This window comes from Oryctolagus cuniculus, chromosome 4 (assembly GCF_964237555.1).
Source record: "Oryctolagus cuniculus chromosome 4, mOryCun1.1, whole genome shotgun sequence".
Classification (NCBI taxonomy): domain Eukaryota; kingdom Metazoa; phylum Chordata; class Mammalia; order Lagomorpha; family Leporidae; genus Oryctolagus; species Oryctolagus cuniculus.
Genome location: NC_091435.1, coordinates 67094325 through 67110646, shown reverse-complemented (window position 1 = coordinate 67110646; position 16322 = coordinate 67094325). Strand labels below are relative to the sequence as shown.

The 16322-nt window shown below is 34.8% G+C and overlaps 1 protein-coding gene across 8 annotated transcripts in view; it reads right to left on the bottom strand.

Moving 5' to 3' along the window:
- Positions 1-16322, bottom strand: part of NECTIN3 (nectin cell adhesion molecule 3) — a 146976-nt gene that overhangs the window by 76369 nt on the left and 54285 nt on the right. For all 8 annotated transcript variants that reach the window (XR_007908884.2, XR_007908883.2, XM_051819060.2 and 5 more), the window contains exon 5: positions 6516-6667. Coding sequence is in view for 6 of the 8 variants with exons in the window: in XM_051819060.2 (XP_051675020.1) it covers positions 6516-6667 (152 nt within the window). In the remaining 2 variants the exon portion in view is untranslated. The remainder of the gene's footprint in view (positions 1-6515; positions 6668-16322) is intronic.

The window sequence follows — 16322 nt, the reverse complement described above, 5'->3', positions numbered from 1 at the left end:
CCATTAATATTAAAAAGCAACTAAACATAAATAGTAAAAATTAAAGATTGGTTAATTATCAATTAAGAAGTATTTGTAGGTCATGTTACACAAAATTCTACAGTTTCAAGAAAGGATGAGTTTCCAAATCTTAAATTTCTTCACAGGTGAAAATAAATAACCCAAATGGTAATCTCCTCTAATTTTTAAATGAGTGGTACTGACAGAGTTTTTAAAAAATGATTGTTAGAAAACTACTAAATCTACATGGGGTAAGTTATTCTAATATTGACAAGCTAAAGAAAAATACTTACTGAAACAGGTTTCATCACGGAATGCCATATGTATAGAATGTGGTAAAAATTTAGAAGTACAGTACAAAACTTAACAAGTACAGAATAACTAATTTCCTATGAGTTCAACTAATATATACCAGGTAATCCTGTCAAGTACTTTGACGTGAATATCAGTTACCAAAGTATATGTAAAAGAATCAAGGAAGAATTTTAGTTTATATATATATATATATATATATATATATTTTTTTTTTTTTTGGACAGATAGAAGTAGACAGTGAGAGAGAGAAAGGTCTTCCTTCCATTGGTTTACCCCCCAGAGATGGCTGCTACGGCCGGCGCTGCACTGATCTGAAGCCAAGAGCCAGGTGCTTCCTCCTGGTCTCCTATACAAGTGCAGGCGCCCAAGCACCTCGGCCATCCTCCACTCCCCTCCCGGGCCACAGCAGAGAGCTGGACTGGAAGAGGAGCAACCGGGACTAGAACCTGGCACCCATATGGGATGACGGTGCCACAGGCGGAGGATTAACCAAGCGAGCCATAGCGCTGGCCCCGAAGAATTTTAATGTAAAGAATTTTAATTTATTAGAACATATTCATTAGCTGAATATATTCAATTTAAAGAAAACAACTGTGGAATTGCAGGGTCATTGTAGTTTAAAGTAAAGCCTCAGATAATCAAATTTCTCATAATGAGGATACTGAAGAAAGAGACTAAAAATTAAATCATTTGTAAAAATAAAATTCCTATATTTAGAATTTGAAGGGGCAGAAGTAATAGGAAAGTCAAGTTTTAAAGGCTGAAAGTTATCTTTACAATGATTCTCAAAAAAAAAGTGTTACAATAAGCTGGCAAAGTATAATTAAACAAAAGAATATCTACATAAAATGTAAGTTGCACATTTTTGCATAAGATTTGTGGGTTTTGGTAAGTCCTGATAAGCTACCTTTGTTTTTTTTTTGTTTTTCTTTAGACCAGTGCATATAACTGAGCTCTTACTAAGTATAAAATACAGAGCTGAACATTTTTACCAAGTATCTTAGGAAAAAGCGGTATTTCTTATTTCTACTTGAAAAGCTCTTCATATGAATATTGATAGATGTGTACTGTTCATTTCACTCAGATTTAATAAAACAGTTTTCTGAAAAATTTAACAAAAAAATCCTACCATTTAAAAATTCATGTTATTTGACTTACTGGGTTTAGAAATGTTTCAACTACCATCTTCCTCCTTAACCAGTATTAAAATTAGCATATCCTTGCTACTAATATTTTATAAAGTGAATTATTATTTTTGTATATAAAATGGCTTGGTGAAGTAATTGTAATTTTATAGAGGAAGACATAAAAACACAAAGAGCATCAATAACTTACTCAAGTCATGGGGAGAAGCAGAGGTAGAATTCAAATCCAGTATGATTTCAGAATTTATACTTTTTACTAATATATGCCTGCCTAGAATTTATGATTTTATTAACAAAAGGCAGCACTGTAATTCCTATTCTAAGAGTGCACCATAAGTCCTATTCTCCTTCCTTCTAAAACCCAGCTGTCTGTTTGTTGCCCAGTAGTTTCTTCTTTACCTAAAGCATTTACTAATAAAAGGAGATTTTCTAATATGTCTTAACCATCACTCTATACAATCTGTTAGTACTTGTTAAATTTGTCCTATAGTTCCAGTAACAGACCTAAAAGTTATTATGATTCTTATGTTAAAAGCTGAGAGAACAAAGTCTTCAATCCATAAAGTAACCAAAGCAACCATTATAATTCAAATAATTATTGTGCATTTGAAGCAATCGACCTAAGAAAATACACTGAGATATTTATTTGTTTGTTTTCTGATTTAGAATGATAGTCACAGTTTGTGCAAGGAAGCAGGACTACTTTGTAATCATTAATACTTATTATTATTTCAAAGCTTTCCCAACATAAATTCTTCAATTTAATTCAGATATCACTTTAAAAACTCTTTCCTAAATGTTTGATAAATTAGTATATAATGTATAAATGAACTCTTGATAGACCGCTCTCCTCACACAAATGAAGAACTTGTTTATTTTTCTAATTAATGTGATCTGCCAAGTAGGAAAACAAATAGAACAGTACTTATACCTATAGGCATAATGTATATTTTCATCTAATAACTACTGTGTTAAAAAATTAAGTGGATTGCCTTCCTTTTCTTACAGATCTCATGTGTGTTATATATGTACAAACAAAATTTAAATGTATATGTGTTATTTATAAACAAAATCAAGCAGCTGAAAGTTAAGAACTTCTAACTGTGTCCTTTTAAGTTTAAACTATGTCTGGATCCTACAGTCAGTGTGATTTGAAATTCAAATTTTATACAGTAATAGGAATTTTAGACATCTGTCAAGTAAAAATTTGTTTCTCTATTCTCAAAGTGAAAATATTGGTAGACCGAAAACTCATACTAAAAGTAAACAAGAAAAACACAATTTCCAACATTCAGTAAGGTACTGGACAAACAACCATTGTACCTCCTGAGAATGATAGTATGTTAGAGTTTAATCCAACAATTGACATTATACTTGAACCCATGACCTTTTATCCAAAATCATATGTTCACCAATATGGAAAAACATGTAATAATATAAGAACAATTTCACTCAGAGTTGCTAAGTCCATTCTGAGTCATAAGATACATCTGACTTACATATGCTTTTTAAAAAATCATTGCTAAAAATTTTAAATATCTATTTTAACAATGAGGTTAAAAAAATGCACCTAGAGGAAAAAGAATACACACAATTTCCAATGATAAAGATTAACAAATCATTCACCTGTGTGAATTATAGTCCCTTATTCTGATAAAAGTCTACTAAGTTTTATTACACAGTCATTTCAGAAATATACCATTGTATCTAGGTTACTAGATAGACATCAAGAAGCTCTTAGAGGAATTAACTGAAACTGGCATAGTGAACTGTTTATAGACTCTGGAAAAAAAAAACTTAAAGAAAATCATCTCAGATAACCTTGTCTTTTTCTAAAGTACTCAGTGATAATTAATCATGATTTTTTTAAAAATTAAAATTTCTTCTTATAATATTTAGTAGATATTAATTTAAAAATGTATAAAGTTACAGTTCTTTAGTCAAAGAAAAGAAAAATACATAAAGGTGGATTCTTGCTTTTTAATTCTTTCCTGGTTGTTCTCAAAATCATTCATGCGATACACTGCAACAGATACCTATTATTGGACATTGGGACAATAGCAGTAATTAAAGCAGATGAAAATTGCTTAGAACTTTTAGAACTTATCCTTTAAAATCTTTCAGAACTTATGTTCTATTAGGGGTAAAAACAGACAAACATACAAATTAAATCAAATATATAATATGCCACATGACAGCAAGTACTTAAGACGAAATTAATGCAGAGAAGGAAGACAGAAATTAGTAAAATAGAAGCTGAGTTTTAAATATAGTCATAAAGGAAAAGACCTCAATGGAAAAGGTGATATTTTAGCAAAGACCTAAAGGAAACGAGGCAAAGCACTATAAGAACACCTAACTGATGAGCAGTCCAGGCACTGGAATGTCACATGCAGACTCTAAGGTCAAAACGTTAACTGTTGTATCTGAAGAACAAAGAGACAGCATGGCTGAGCCAGTAAGGAAGAACTATGTAATAAGAAATGAGTTTTGAGTGTGATAATCTGGGGTCACATCATGTATAGAATCTTGTAAGTCACTGGAAAAAACTGGTTTTCAAAGTAGATAAAATGAGGTGGTTTTGAGCAAAGGAGTAACATGATCTTACATGATCTTTTCAAGAATCCCTCTGGCTTCTCATTTGATGCCAGATTAAAGGAGAACAGATTCAAAGGGGGAAATTGTTTGTTGTGAAGTAACAGTTGCTGATGAGAGGACCAATATAGCAGCAGCAGTAGGAACATGTTAAGTTGCAACTGGGTTAATGATCGCTAATAGCCAATAACAAAAGTCAGGAGATATGAAAGTGGTCCCAGAATGCCAAAATATATAAATTTAGAGTAACACCAAAGGAATCAGAATATTTCAAATTTAGCCTTCATATTTAAAGGTTTACATAACTAAAACATATTGGACCTAATATTTATTAATCATATCCCACACCAAATTGTACAACAGAAACAAAAAGTAAACAGGCCTTAGATAAATATATTTTAAATATTTATTTCCTGTAGCTTATCTTCTAAGGGGGGTGGGGAGAGACTAATATACTAATATTTAGTATCCTTCAGATTTCTATCAAAGCACTGCTATTAGCAGAAGGGGCTAGGAATATATACAACTCTAATCTTGCTACAGTTATGCAAAAAAAAAAAACTGAGTCTCGATCATATGTAAGGCACTAAGCTAATTGCTGCGTATATAGTGATGAAGAGAGCCAAACACAAACTGTTAAATTGTGGGGACAGATCATAAATAAAATGTGCTTACAACTATAAACTGTGGTCAGTACAATGAGAAAATAAAAAAGGGGATTGCTCTCAGACTGAGACTATACAGGTACTGAGACCATAACATTTAAGCCAACATAAAGTTTATCTAAAATCTTTACCTATTTAGTTTTTAATTTGAAGAAATGCAAACCTTAACTACATATTATATAGTTACCATACAAACCTGAATTTTTCAAAGGTTCTCTACCTTTCCCCCTTAGTTTTCAATTTGCCAGTTATGAAGATTACTATATTCTCTTAGTAAGGAAAACATTTGATGTTATTTTTTGTAAGTAAGTATTCCTAGCTAATATATTATTTATAGCCACACTCAGAAATATATTTTGAGCTCTTCAGAAATTTTGTGAATTCTCAAATTAACACTTTAACTAACTAAAAACATTCTCATTAAAGCAAAAATCCTCACCACAGTTCGAATGGCTATCATCCAAAAATCAAAAAATAATAAATGCTGGTGAGGATGTGGGGAAAAAGGTTCCCTAACTCACCGCTGGTTGGAATGTAAAATAGTGCAACCATTATGGAAGGCATTAATTGGAGGTTACTCAGAAATCTGAAAATTTATCTACCAAATGACCCAGCCATTCTGCTCCTGGGAATTTACTCAAACAAATTGCAACCAGCATATGAAAGTTATCTGTTTCCCAATATTTACTGCAACTCAGTTCATAGCTAGATATGGAATCAACCCAGATGCCCACTGAATGACAACTGAATAAAGAAAATGTGGTATATATACACTATGGAATATAATGCAGCCATTAAAAAAAAAAGAATGAAATTCTGTCTTTTGTAACAAAATGGATGCAACTGGAAATCACTATGCTTAGTAACATAAGCCAAAAAAAAAAAAAAAAAAAAAAAAAACCACAAATATCATGTTTCCTCTGATATGTTGCAGCTAATATGGAATACAAAAGATATATATGAATGAAATGGACACCTTGTAATTTGATTGCTGCTTTTAGCCCTTGTTTATATTCCTGTGGAACTGTACTCTTTCTATCTTAACTCACTGAATATTATGGTTATTGGTGTGTTAAGCCTGTGATTATACAGTAGACTGAAATTATGATTTTGCAAAAATTAACAAAAAAGAAGGAAATAAGGGAAATGAGGGAGGATGAGAGAAAAGAAAGGAAAATAAGGGAATCATCTCAGAATTACATCTATAGAATATACAAAATCTGTTTCTTTATATTAACAAATTTTTTTAAAAAAATTAAGTTTATGGACTCAAGGACTGATAATAAGAAACATCTCAAATTTTATTAAAAATATTATCAATAGTACTCTCATTTCTCAGTATCCCAATATTGTATATTCCCATACTTAGTGGCATGTAATATTACTTAACATATCAGTTTATCAAAGTTAATATCCCATTTTATTTAGCAGACACCGCTATGCAAAGTAGCCACCAAAGGCAAGGGATGGGACACTTTAGATATTGCTATTAACACAAAAAGTTCTAGAAAGTCATGTGACCTATAAAAATAATGCAAAGTATTGTTTAATTGAAAAAAAATGACCTAGCATGTAGGAATTAAAATGTATATAAACTTGCCACATGCCTATTTTCACATTTCTTTAAATAACAGAATGCCACCTATGCAAGATAGTTATCGCCACCCCTCTTAGATTTTTGGAAAACCTCACACTGAGAAATCTTCTCTTTGCAAGTGTAAATTACAGCTTAAAATTACACTGTTACTATAGGAATATTTTAAGTAACTCATTTTTCAAGTAGATAGTAACTTACCGGAAATGTAGATGATCTTTTGATCACTTCTTTGACCAAGTGAATTGGTCACTTTACAAACATAAACACCAGAATAATTGAAAGTCAGTGGATGGACAAAATGAAGAGTGTTGTCTGAAGCCAATAAACCATCAGGCCACTGTCCATCTAACCTAAATTTTAAAAAAGCATGAAATTATAAGTATCTCCACATTGTATTTATTGACAGTTATTTAAAATAAGATATTACACTTTTGAGATGTTAGTGAAAGAACAAGTTATCTTTCAGATAGAAATCACTGTGAAATGAAAGCATATAATTAATACATTCACATTTTAATAAAGACAACCTAAATGACAAAACCCATTAAGAATACCAATTCCTTTTTAACATGTAGTAATGTTTTAAAAATTTATTTGAGAAATAGAGAAGGGAAGGGAGAAGAAGGATAGAAAAGGGGTAAGGGAGAGAAGGGAAGGAACAGGAGGAGAGGGGAGGGAAAGGGAGGGGAGGGGAAGGAGGGTTAGGTTAGGTTAGGTTCACACCCTAAATACTCATGAATGACAGGCTGGGATAGGGGCAAGACCAAAGCCAGGTGTCAGGAATACAATCTAGGTCTCCCAAATGGAAGGCAGTAATCCAACCATCTGAGCCATCACCACTGCCCTGCAAGGGTCAGCACAACAGGAAGCTGGTATCAGGAGCTGGAGCTAGGAATCAACGCAGCTTCTCAGATACAGAATGTGGGTATCTGGACTGCTATCTAACCCAGAAGGCCAAATGCTCACTCCCCACCCATTCTTTCAAAATATTAATCTACATAAGTATAGATAGGCTAACATAACAGAATGAGAAAGAAAGTAAAAAATGTATGATGTAAAATAGTTATTTTCAGAAAACTGGAAATTAGAAAATAAGTCATTCGAAGATATAAACTAGTATCAAAGATTTAAGTGAATTATAAACCTTGAAAAGATAGATCTACAAATTTCTAAATAAAAAAGTTATCACATTTAAATATATAATGTTTCAGCACTTTCTATGACGTATTTCTAGAAAAGCTAATATAAATGTATACTGTACCCAATCCAAAAATATCTTCTAAAGCACCAAGAAAGGTCAATTAAAAGTTTATTTGTACAATAAACGGGGGGGGGGGGGGGTACATCAACAGGACTTTCTGAATCGCATGGGGCAAAATAGATAGTTAATTAATAAATAAGCAGAGGGGATACAAACCTGCCACAGAGTCATGAGAAATTTGCACAAAGAAGCCCAGGAGTCCAACAGAGACTGCGTAGGTCCTTGCCAAGGAAGCAAAAAAGGGCAGCTGAGGCACAATGAGGGCCTGGCAAAGATGCCGAATGAGGAGATTGGCACCAACCCCCCAAAGTGAACAAGGTGAGAAATCGAGAGTCCACGGAGCTGTGGATAGTGGTGGGCGGGGGAGCCTGGCAAACTGCATTTGAAGCTCCAAGTGGGAAGAAACAGACTGGCTGAATGGATTGAAAAAGAAAACCCATCTATTTGCTGCCCAAAACAAAAACATCTTACCAATAAAGACACATGCAGACTGAAAGTGTAAGGATGGAAAAAGATAATCCATAATAACAGAAACCAAGAAAAGAGCTGATGTGGCTATCCTAATATCCAACAAAATAGACATCAATACAAAAACTATTAAGACACACAAAAAAGGACACTATAAAATGATGAAAGGATCAATTCAATGGGAAGATGTGACTATTATAAATTACATGTACCTATTACAGGGCAGCTGGCTATTTAGAAGAATTGTTAATATATTTAAAGGGAAATATAGACTCAAATACAATAGTAATGGGGGACTTCAATACACCACTTTCAGCAATGGACAGATCAACCAGACAGAAAATCAATGAGGAAACAACAGAGATAATCAACAGCAAAGACCAAATAGACTTAGCAGATACCTACAGAGCCTTCTACCCTACAGTCACAGAGTACCCATTTTTCTCTCCAGTGCATGGAACCTTCGCTAGGACTGAGCACATGCTAGGCTATAAAATGAGTCTCAGCAAATTCAAAAAAAATCTAAATCATACCATGCATCTTCCCAAATCATAATGAAATAAAGCTGGAAATCAACAACTCAAGAATCTCTATATCATATGAAAACACATGGAGAATGAACAACATGTTTCTGAATGAATAGTGGGTCATAGAAGAAATCAAAAATTTATGGAAACAAATGAGGACAATAAACCTGTGAGATACAGCAAAAGCAGTATTAAGAGGAAAATTTCTATCAACTGGTACCTACATCAAGAAGCTGGAAAGGCACCAAATAAAGGAACTATCTATACACCTCAAGGATCTAGAAAAACAACAGCAAATCAAACCCAAAACTAGAAGAAAATAAATAGAGAAGAAATCAACAAAATTGAAACAAAAAAATACAAAAGATCAGCAAAATGAAGAGATGGTTTTTGAAAAAATAAAACTGAAACACCATTGACACAACTAATCAAAAAAAGGAGAGAGAAGACCCAAATCAATAAAATCAGAGTTGAACAAGAAAATGTAATAGACACCACAGAAATAAAAAGAATCATCAGAAATTACTACTACAAAGAGCTGTATGCCAACAAACTGGGAAACCTAGTAGAAATGGATAGATTCCTGGACATATACAACTCTACCTAAAATGAGCCTTGAAGACAGAAAACCTAAACAGACCCATTACCAAGACAGAAACTGAATTAGTATTAAAGACTCTTCCAACAAAGAAAAGCCCAAGTCCCAATGGCTTCACTGCTGAATTCTACCAGACATTTAAAGAAGAACTAACTCCAATTCTTCTCAAGTTATTCAAAACAATTGAAAGGCAGGGAATCCTCCCAAATTCTTTCTGTGAAGCCAGCATCACCTTAATTCCTAAACCTGGAAAAGATACAACAGAGAAAGAGAATTACAGACCAATTTCCCTGATGAACATAGATACAGAAATCCTCAACAAAATTCTGGCCAATTCTGGCGGTTATAATCAAAGCAGCCTGGTACTGGTACAGAGGCAGATGGATAGACCAATGGAACAGGAATGCAACACCAGAAATCAATCCAAACATCTACAACTAACTTATATTTGACCAAGGCACTAAAACCAATCCCAGGAGCAAGGACAGTCTATTCAACAAATGGTGCTGGAAAACTGGATTTCCAAGTGCAGAGTATAAAGTAAGACCCCTACCTCACACCTTGCACAAAAGATCCACTCAACATGAATTAAAGATCTAAAGCTATGACCCGAACCATCAAATTATTAGAGAACATCAGGGGAATCCTGGGAGACATTGGCAAAGGCAAAGACTTCTTGGAAAAGACTCTTGAGGCACAGGCAGTCAAAGTGAAAATTAACAAATGAGATTACTTCAACTTGAGAAGTTTCTGTGTGACAGAACCAGTATGCAAAGTGAAAAGGCAACTAACTGGGAGAAATTATTTGCAAACTACACAACTGATAAAGGATTAATAACCAGAATCAACAAAGACATCAAGAAACTCCACAACAACAAAACAAACAACCCAGTTAAGAGATGGGCAAAGGACTTAAACAGTCATTTTCCAAAAGAGAAAATTCAAATGGCCAACAGACACATGAAAAAATGTTCAGGATCACTGTCATGGAAATGCAAATCAAAACCACAATGATTCACCTCACTCCAGTTAGAATGGCTTTCATATAGAAATCAACAAATGCTGGAGAGGATGTGGGAAAAAAGTTACCCTAATCCACTGTTGGTAGGAATGTAAACTAGTAAAGCCACTATGGAAGACAGTAAGGAGATACCTCAAAAATCTGAACATAGACGTACCATATGACCCACCATCCCACTCCTGGGATTTTACCCCAGGGAAATGAAATCAGCAAACAAAAGAGCTACCTGCACCTACATGTTTACTGCAGCTCAATTTACAATAGCTAAGACATGGAATCAACCTAAATGCCCATCAACCAAAGTCTGGATAAAGAAATTATGGGATATATACACTATGGAATACTACATAGCGGTAAAAAAAAATGCAGTATGGTCATTTGCAACAAAAGGGATGAATCTGGAAAACATCATATTTAGTGAAATACGCCAGACCCAAAGGGATAAATATCATACATTCTTTCTGATCTGTGACAACAAACAGAACACCTAAAACAAAATCTATAGAGGTGAAATTGACACTTTAATAAGCAAAGACTTGAACAGTCCTTATCTTGGATGTCAAGGAACAGTTTCATTTTCTTTGTTTTTTTCATCATTTTTTTCCTTCATACTATTTGTTGAACTCTTTACTTAACATATAATCATATGTATATCAAGGCAATTGAAAATAGATCTCAGTAAAAAATAAGAGTGGGAATAAGAGGAGGAGGAAGTTTTTAACTGTAAAGCGGTATAGTTCTGCATACATTCCTATGAATTTACTTCTAAAAGTAGTTTAAAAACTTGTCATGGGACTCCAAATCCCATTAAAATTTGGAGGTAAAAATGCCACCTTAATTGTTAAAGTGATCATATTAAATGTTAAAGTGAACATAGATATGATTAAGTGTTAAAGAGATCATATGAATAGCATCAAGTTCCTGGTAATAATAATAGATAGAATTAAAAAGAGAGAATGATCCAATATGGGAAGCAGTCCATGCAACAGAATCATTATAGAATAACAATTGCTTTAAGTAACATTCTGACCTCAGAATCAGCTCTTAAGGCATTCGGAGCTGGCTGAAAAGCCCATAAGAGCATTTCAGGCGTGGAAAGCCAAGAGACTGTGGCAAAAAGATGTCCTACATGAAGGATCTCTGTGAGTGAGATCTCAATGGAATGAAGGGGCCAACAAAGAAGGATGCACTTTTCTCTGAAGGGAGCAGAGAACTTCCACCTTGCTTATGGCCCTGTATAAATACTGATGGAGTTTGTGGTCTCAAAAGGCTTCCAGAGCCTTGACAGCTCATGACAAGAGCCTCAGGTAATCACTGACATCATAAATAAGAGTGTTAATTGTTAAATGTTACTCTGCACTTACTCCCCATGTAGGACCCCTGTCCTTATTGAGTTGTACTATGAGAATTAACTGCTAAACTTGTTCTCAAACAGTACTTTATATATTGTGTGTGTGGAGGGTACAAACTGTCGAAACCTTTACTTAGTACAGAGTTGGTCTTCTCTATATAAAGTTAATTAAAAATGAATCTTGATGAAGAATGGGATGGGAGAGAGTAGGAGGTGGGACAGGAGTAGGGATGAGAGGGCGGGAATAGGAGGAAGAACCACTATATTCCTAAAGTTGTACCTATGAAATTTGCAATAATTAAATAAAAGCTTAAAAAATATAAACCATGGCAGGCTGGTGCCATGGCTCACTTGGTTAATCCTCCGCCTGTGGCACCGGCATCCCACATGGACACCAGGTTCTAGTCCCAGTTGCTCCTTTTCTAGTCCAGCTCTCTGCTCTGGCCTGGGAAGGCAGTGGAGAATGGCCCAAGTGCTTGGGCTCCTGCATCCTCATGGGAGACCAGGAGAAAAAAAAAAAAAAAAAAAAAATATATATATATATATATATATATATAAACTATGGCACCATTTGGCATAAAGAAAATTTTTTCTAAACTGTGTCTAAACTGATTTGGTTAAGAGGTCCTGTATCTAACGTATACATTTTTTTTAAAAGATGTATTTTATTTATTTGAAATACAGAGTTACAGAGAGAAGTAGAGACAGAGAGAGAGGTCTTCCATCCGCTGGTTCACTCCCCAGACGGCCATGACGGCCAGAGCTGCACAGATCCGAAGCCAGGAGCCAGGAGCCTCTTCCAGGTCTTCCAAGCGGGTGCAGGGGCCCAAGGACTTGGGCCATCTTCTACTGCTATCCCAGGCCATAGCAGAGAGCTGGATCAGAAGAGGAGCAGCTGGGACTAGAACCAGCACCCATTTGAGATGCTGGTACCTCAGGCCAGTGCTTTAACCCACTGCACCACGGCACCAGCCCCCATTATTTTTTTTATTATATATCATATAAGTGCCACTTTAAGAACTCTAAAGTCATTCACTGAAATGGAACTGTTAAAAATCACTTTTCTAATCTAACAGTATAAAAAACCAAGAAGAGTTTATTTTACAAACTGCTCTAATTTACACAATTTATTTTTAAGAGGATAAAAAGTCAAGTAAATTCAAGTGTGCATCTGTGATACTTTGGGCTAAGCAGATTTTTCAAAGAGTTCATTCATTTATTCATTATTTCAATTACTAGGAGCTTACTATCTACCTTACTCTGTTCTGCTAGGGTTGCAAGAATGCAGAAATAATTAAGATTAGATCCTTCCTTCTGATGCATGTAAACAAGAGGAAATCAACAACTCATTACAAAGGGAGTAACACCAAGGAATAACAAAAAGATGGAAAGAATCAAATCAACACTGGAGAATAAACAGAATGTTTTGTTTTGCAATCTCAAGGATAGCAGGTGGGAGAACGGTTAGTAAAATCTTTTGATGTTACTAATACAAGTTGAATATCCTTTATCTGAAAACTCATAGTGTTTCAGATTGCACTTTTTCAGATATTGTTAACACTGGCATACACTTTACTAGTCGATCATTCCCGATCTGAAAATCTAAAACCTATGGAGTATCTCAGTGATCAAAAAGTTTTAAATTTTGGAACATTTCAAATTTGGGATTTGTGGATTTGAAATGCTCAATTTGTATTTTAATTCAGCAGCACTGAAGGATGAAGATAATATTCTCACATTGCTTAAAAACAAAAATAATCTTGTTATGAGAACTTAAGAAAGCAAACATTCTGCAAGTGTCTCTTTTCAAAATATGAACTCTAGAAGAGTAAGAATGATTATAAAATGTATGGTCTTAATCATTTCTATATATTAATTATTTCTGTACATTGGGCCCAAAATTCCTTTAATCCTTTGAAAACTTTGAAAATTGTTTATATATTTTCAAAGTTAGTTTATTCAAAAAAGTAAAAACTGAAATATCATATTAAACATACAATAAATGATATGTGCCAAATATCTTCTGTTTTCTTATACCTATGTTACATGATTTATGCTCACTGTCTACACCATTACAAAAATTCTTTGAATACTGTTAACTATGAGGAAACTAAGAATAGAATTATTAAATTACTTACTCAAAAAATACATGTATTGACATAGGGATGAGAACCCAGAATTGTGTTAGCTTTAGTAACACCCTAGCAAGTAGACATCTTAATTGATAACTGCTTCCTACTTTTAAGAGAATGTAAATGAAAAAGCACCTCTCTATTTTAAATATATATACATATATTTGTTTATTTTATTTATTTTAAAGGCAGAGAGAGAAAGATACAGAGTTCTTCCATATGCTGGTTCACTCCTCAAACATAAACAACCAGAGCTGGGCTCATCCAGGCCAAAGCCAGGAGCTCAGGACTCAAATCAGTTCTCCTATGTGGATGGCAGAAACTCACTTAAAATCCATCATTGCTGCCTTCCAGGGTGTAATGTAACAAGAACACAGAAATGGAAGCAAAGCCAGGACTAGAACCCAGGTACTGTAATAGGTGATGCAGGCATCAGAAGCAACTTTTTTTTTTTTTTTTTATCTTTTATTTAATGAATATAAATTTCCAAAGTACGACTCATGGGTTACAATGGCTTCCCACCCCATACCGTCCCTCCCACCCACAACCCTCCCCTTTCCCACTCCCTCTCCCCTTCCATTCACATCAAGATTCATTTTCGATTATCTTAATATACAGAAGATCAGCTTAGTATACTTTAAGTAAGGATTTCAACAGTTTGCTCCAACACAGAAACATAAAGTGAAAATTAATAGATGATTTTTTTTAAATGATGATGAAATCAGATCAGACCTATTGTCATGTTTAATCCCAGTGAGAGTCAAGTTGGGAGTTGATAATTTCTTTTCTTTTTTTTTTTTTTTTACAGAAGATCAGTTTAGCATACATTAAGTAAAGATTTCAATCGTTTGCACCCCCATAGAAACACAAAGTGAAATATACTGTTTGAGTACTCGTTATAGCATTAAGCCTCAGTGTACAGCACGTTAAGGACAGAGATCCTACATGAGGAGTAAGTGCACAGTGACTCCTGTTGTTGACTTTACCAATTGACACTCCTGTTTATGGCATCAGTAATCTCCCTATGCACCAGTCATGAGTTTCCAAGGCTATGGAAGCCCCTTGAGTTCTCCGACTCTTATCTTGTTTAGACACGGTCATAGTCAAAGTGGAGGTTCTCTCCTCCCTTCAGAGAAAGGCACCTCCCTCTTTGAAGACCTGTTCTTTCCACTGGGATCTCACTCACAGAGATCTTTTTGCCAGAGTGTCTTGGCTTTCCATGCCTGAAATACTCTCATGGGCTTTTCAGCCAGATCCGAGTGCCTTTAGGGCTGATTCTGAGGCCAGAGTGAGAAGCAACATCTTAACTGCTGTTCCAAATGCCTGTCCTGTTCACTATTTAAAAAAAAAAAAAAAAAAAAAAAACAACTTCAAGACAACAGACTGAACAACTATAAGGTTTCCTTGATCCAATAAAATTCCACCAAAAACAAGTGTTAAGAATCAAAAAGTTACTAAAAACACATGAGGAGATTAGGGGGCAGAATTCAACAGACAAGATACTTCAACAAAGCTTTTAGAAGACAGAGAACATTATATGCTTTAGGCTAGCATTTCTTTCTCTTTTTAAAGATTTATTTAATTGGAAGGCAGACTGATAAGGGAGATCTGGAGAGAGAGAGAGATAGTCAGAATGAAGTCATGAGCCAGGATCTACATTTAGGTCTCCCATACAGGTGGCAGGGGCCCAAGAATTTGGGCCATCTGCTACTATCTTCCCAGGCATATTAGCAGGAGGCTGGATCCAAAGTGGAGCAGCTGAGATTTGAACCTGCATTCTGATATGAAATGCAAGCACCCCAACAGTAGCTTAATGCACTGAGCCACAATGCCAGCCCACCCAAGCCAGTGTTTCTCAACCTGATTTCGTCTCGGAGAACATCTAGTATATCTGAAGATATGTTTGGTTTCCACAAGGGAAGTGGTTCATGGTCGTGGCTGTAGAGTACAGAGCAGCCATGATGCTGTTAAACATCTTACATTTCACAAGACTGCCCATCACAAAAAAGAATGATCCAGACTAAAATGTCAGTTGTGCCAAGACTGAAAAGTTTTACTTTAGGTGGAAGGTATATGGATGAGAAAGCGGCCAATTTGGTACAAAGAACTCAAAAAAGGTTTATTTTTCCTCACTATATTGCAGAAGGTCAGCATGAGGTAAAAGGCTGGAGACAGGACTAGCTGAAGTTATGTAACAAACCAACAGATTTCTCCCAACTCTGAACAGATACTAAGACTTATTTCTCAGGCAAAAGAATGAATGCTAATTAAATAAACTGAACAGCCTGAAGACAAGACTATAATTCTTCCATCAGAGACATGTAGGAGAAACTAACGACCTCTCTACTGGATCACTCCAAGCAGAATTTACTAATGAATAATTCTCTTGAGTTCCTATAGAGCATTTTATTTTAATGTCTCACTGTGAAATGACTAAACAAGAAAATTAAGAAATAACTACAAAATGAAAGGTAGATCCACCAAAAAAAGATGATTTGATAAATTATAAACATGTTCCCACTCTGGCCTCAGAATCAGCCCTGAAGGCATTCGGATCTGGCTGAAAAGCTCTTGAGACTTTCCCAGGCATGGAAAGCCAAGACACTGTGGCAAACAAACAAACAAACAAACACCTAAATGAAAGATC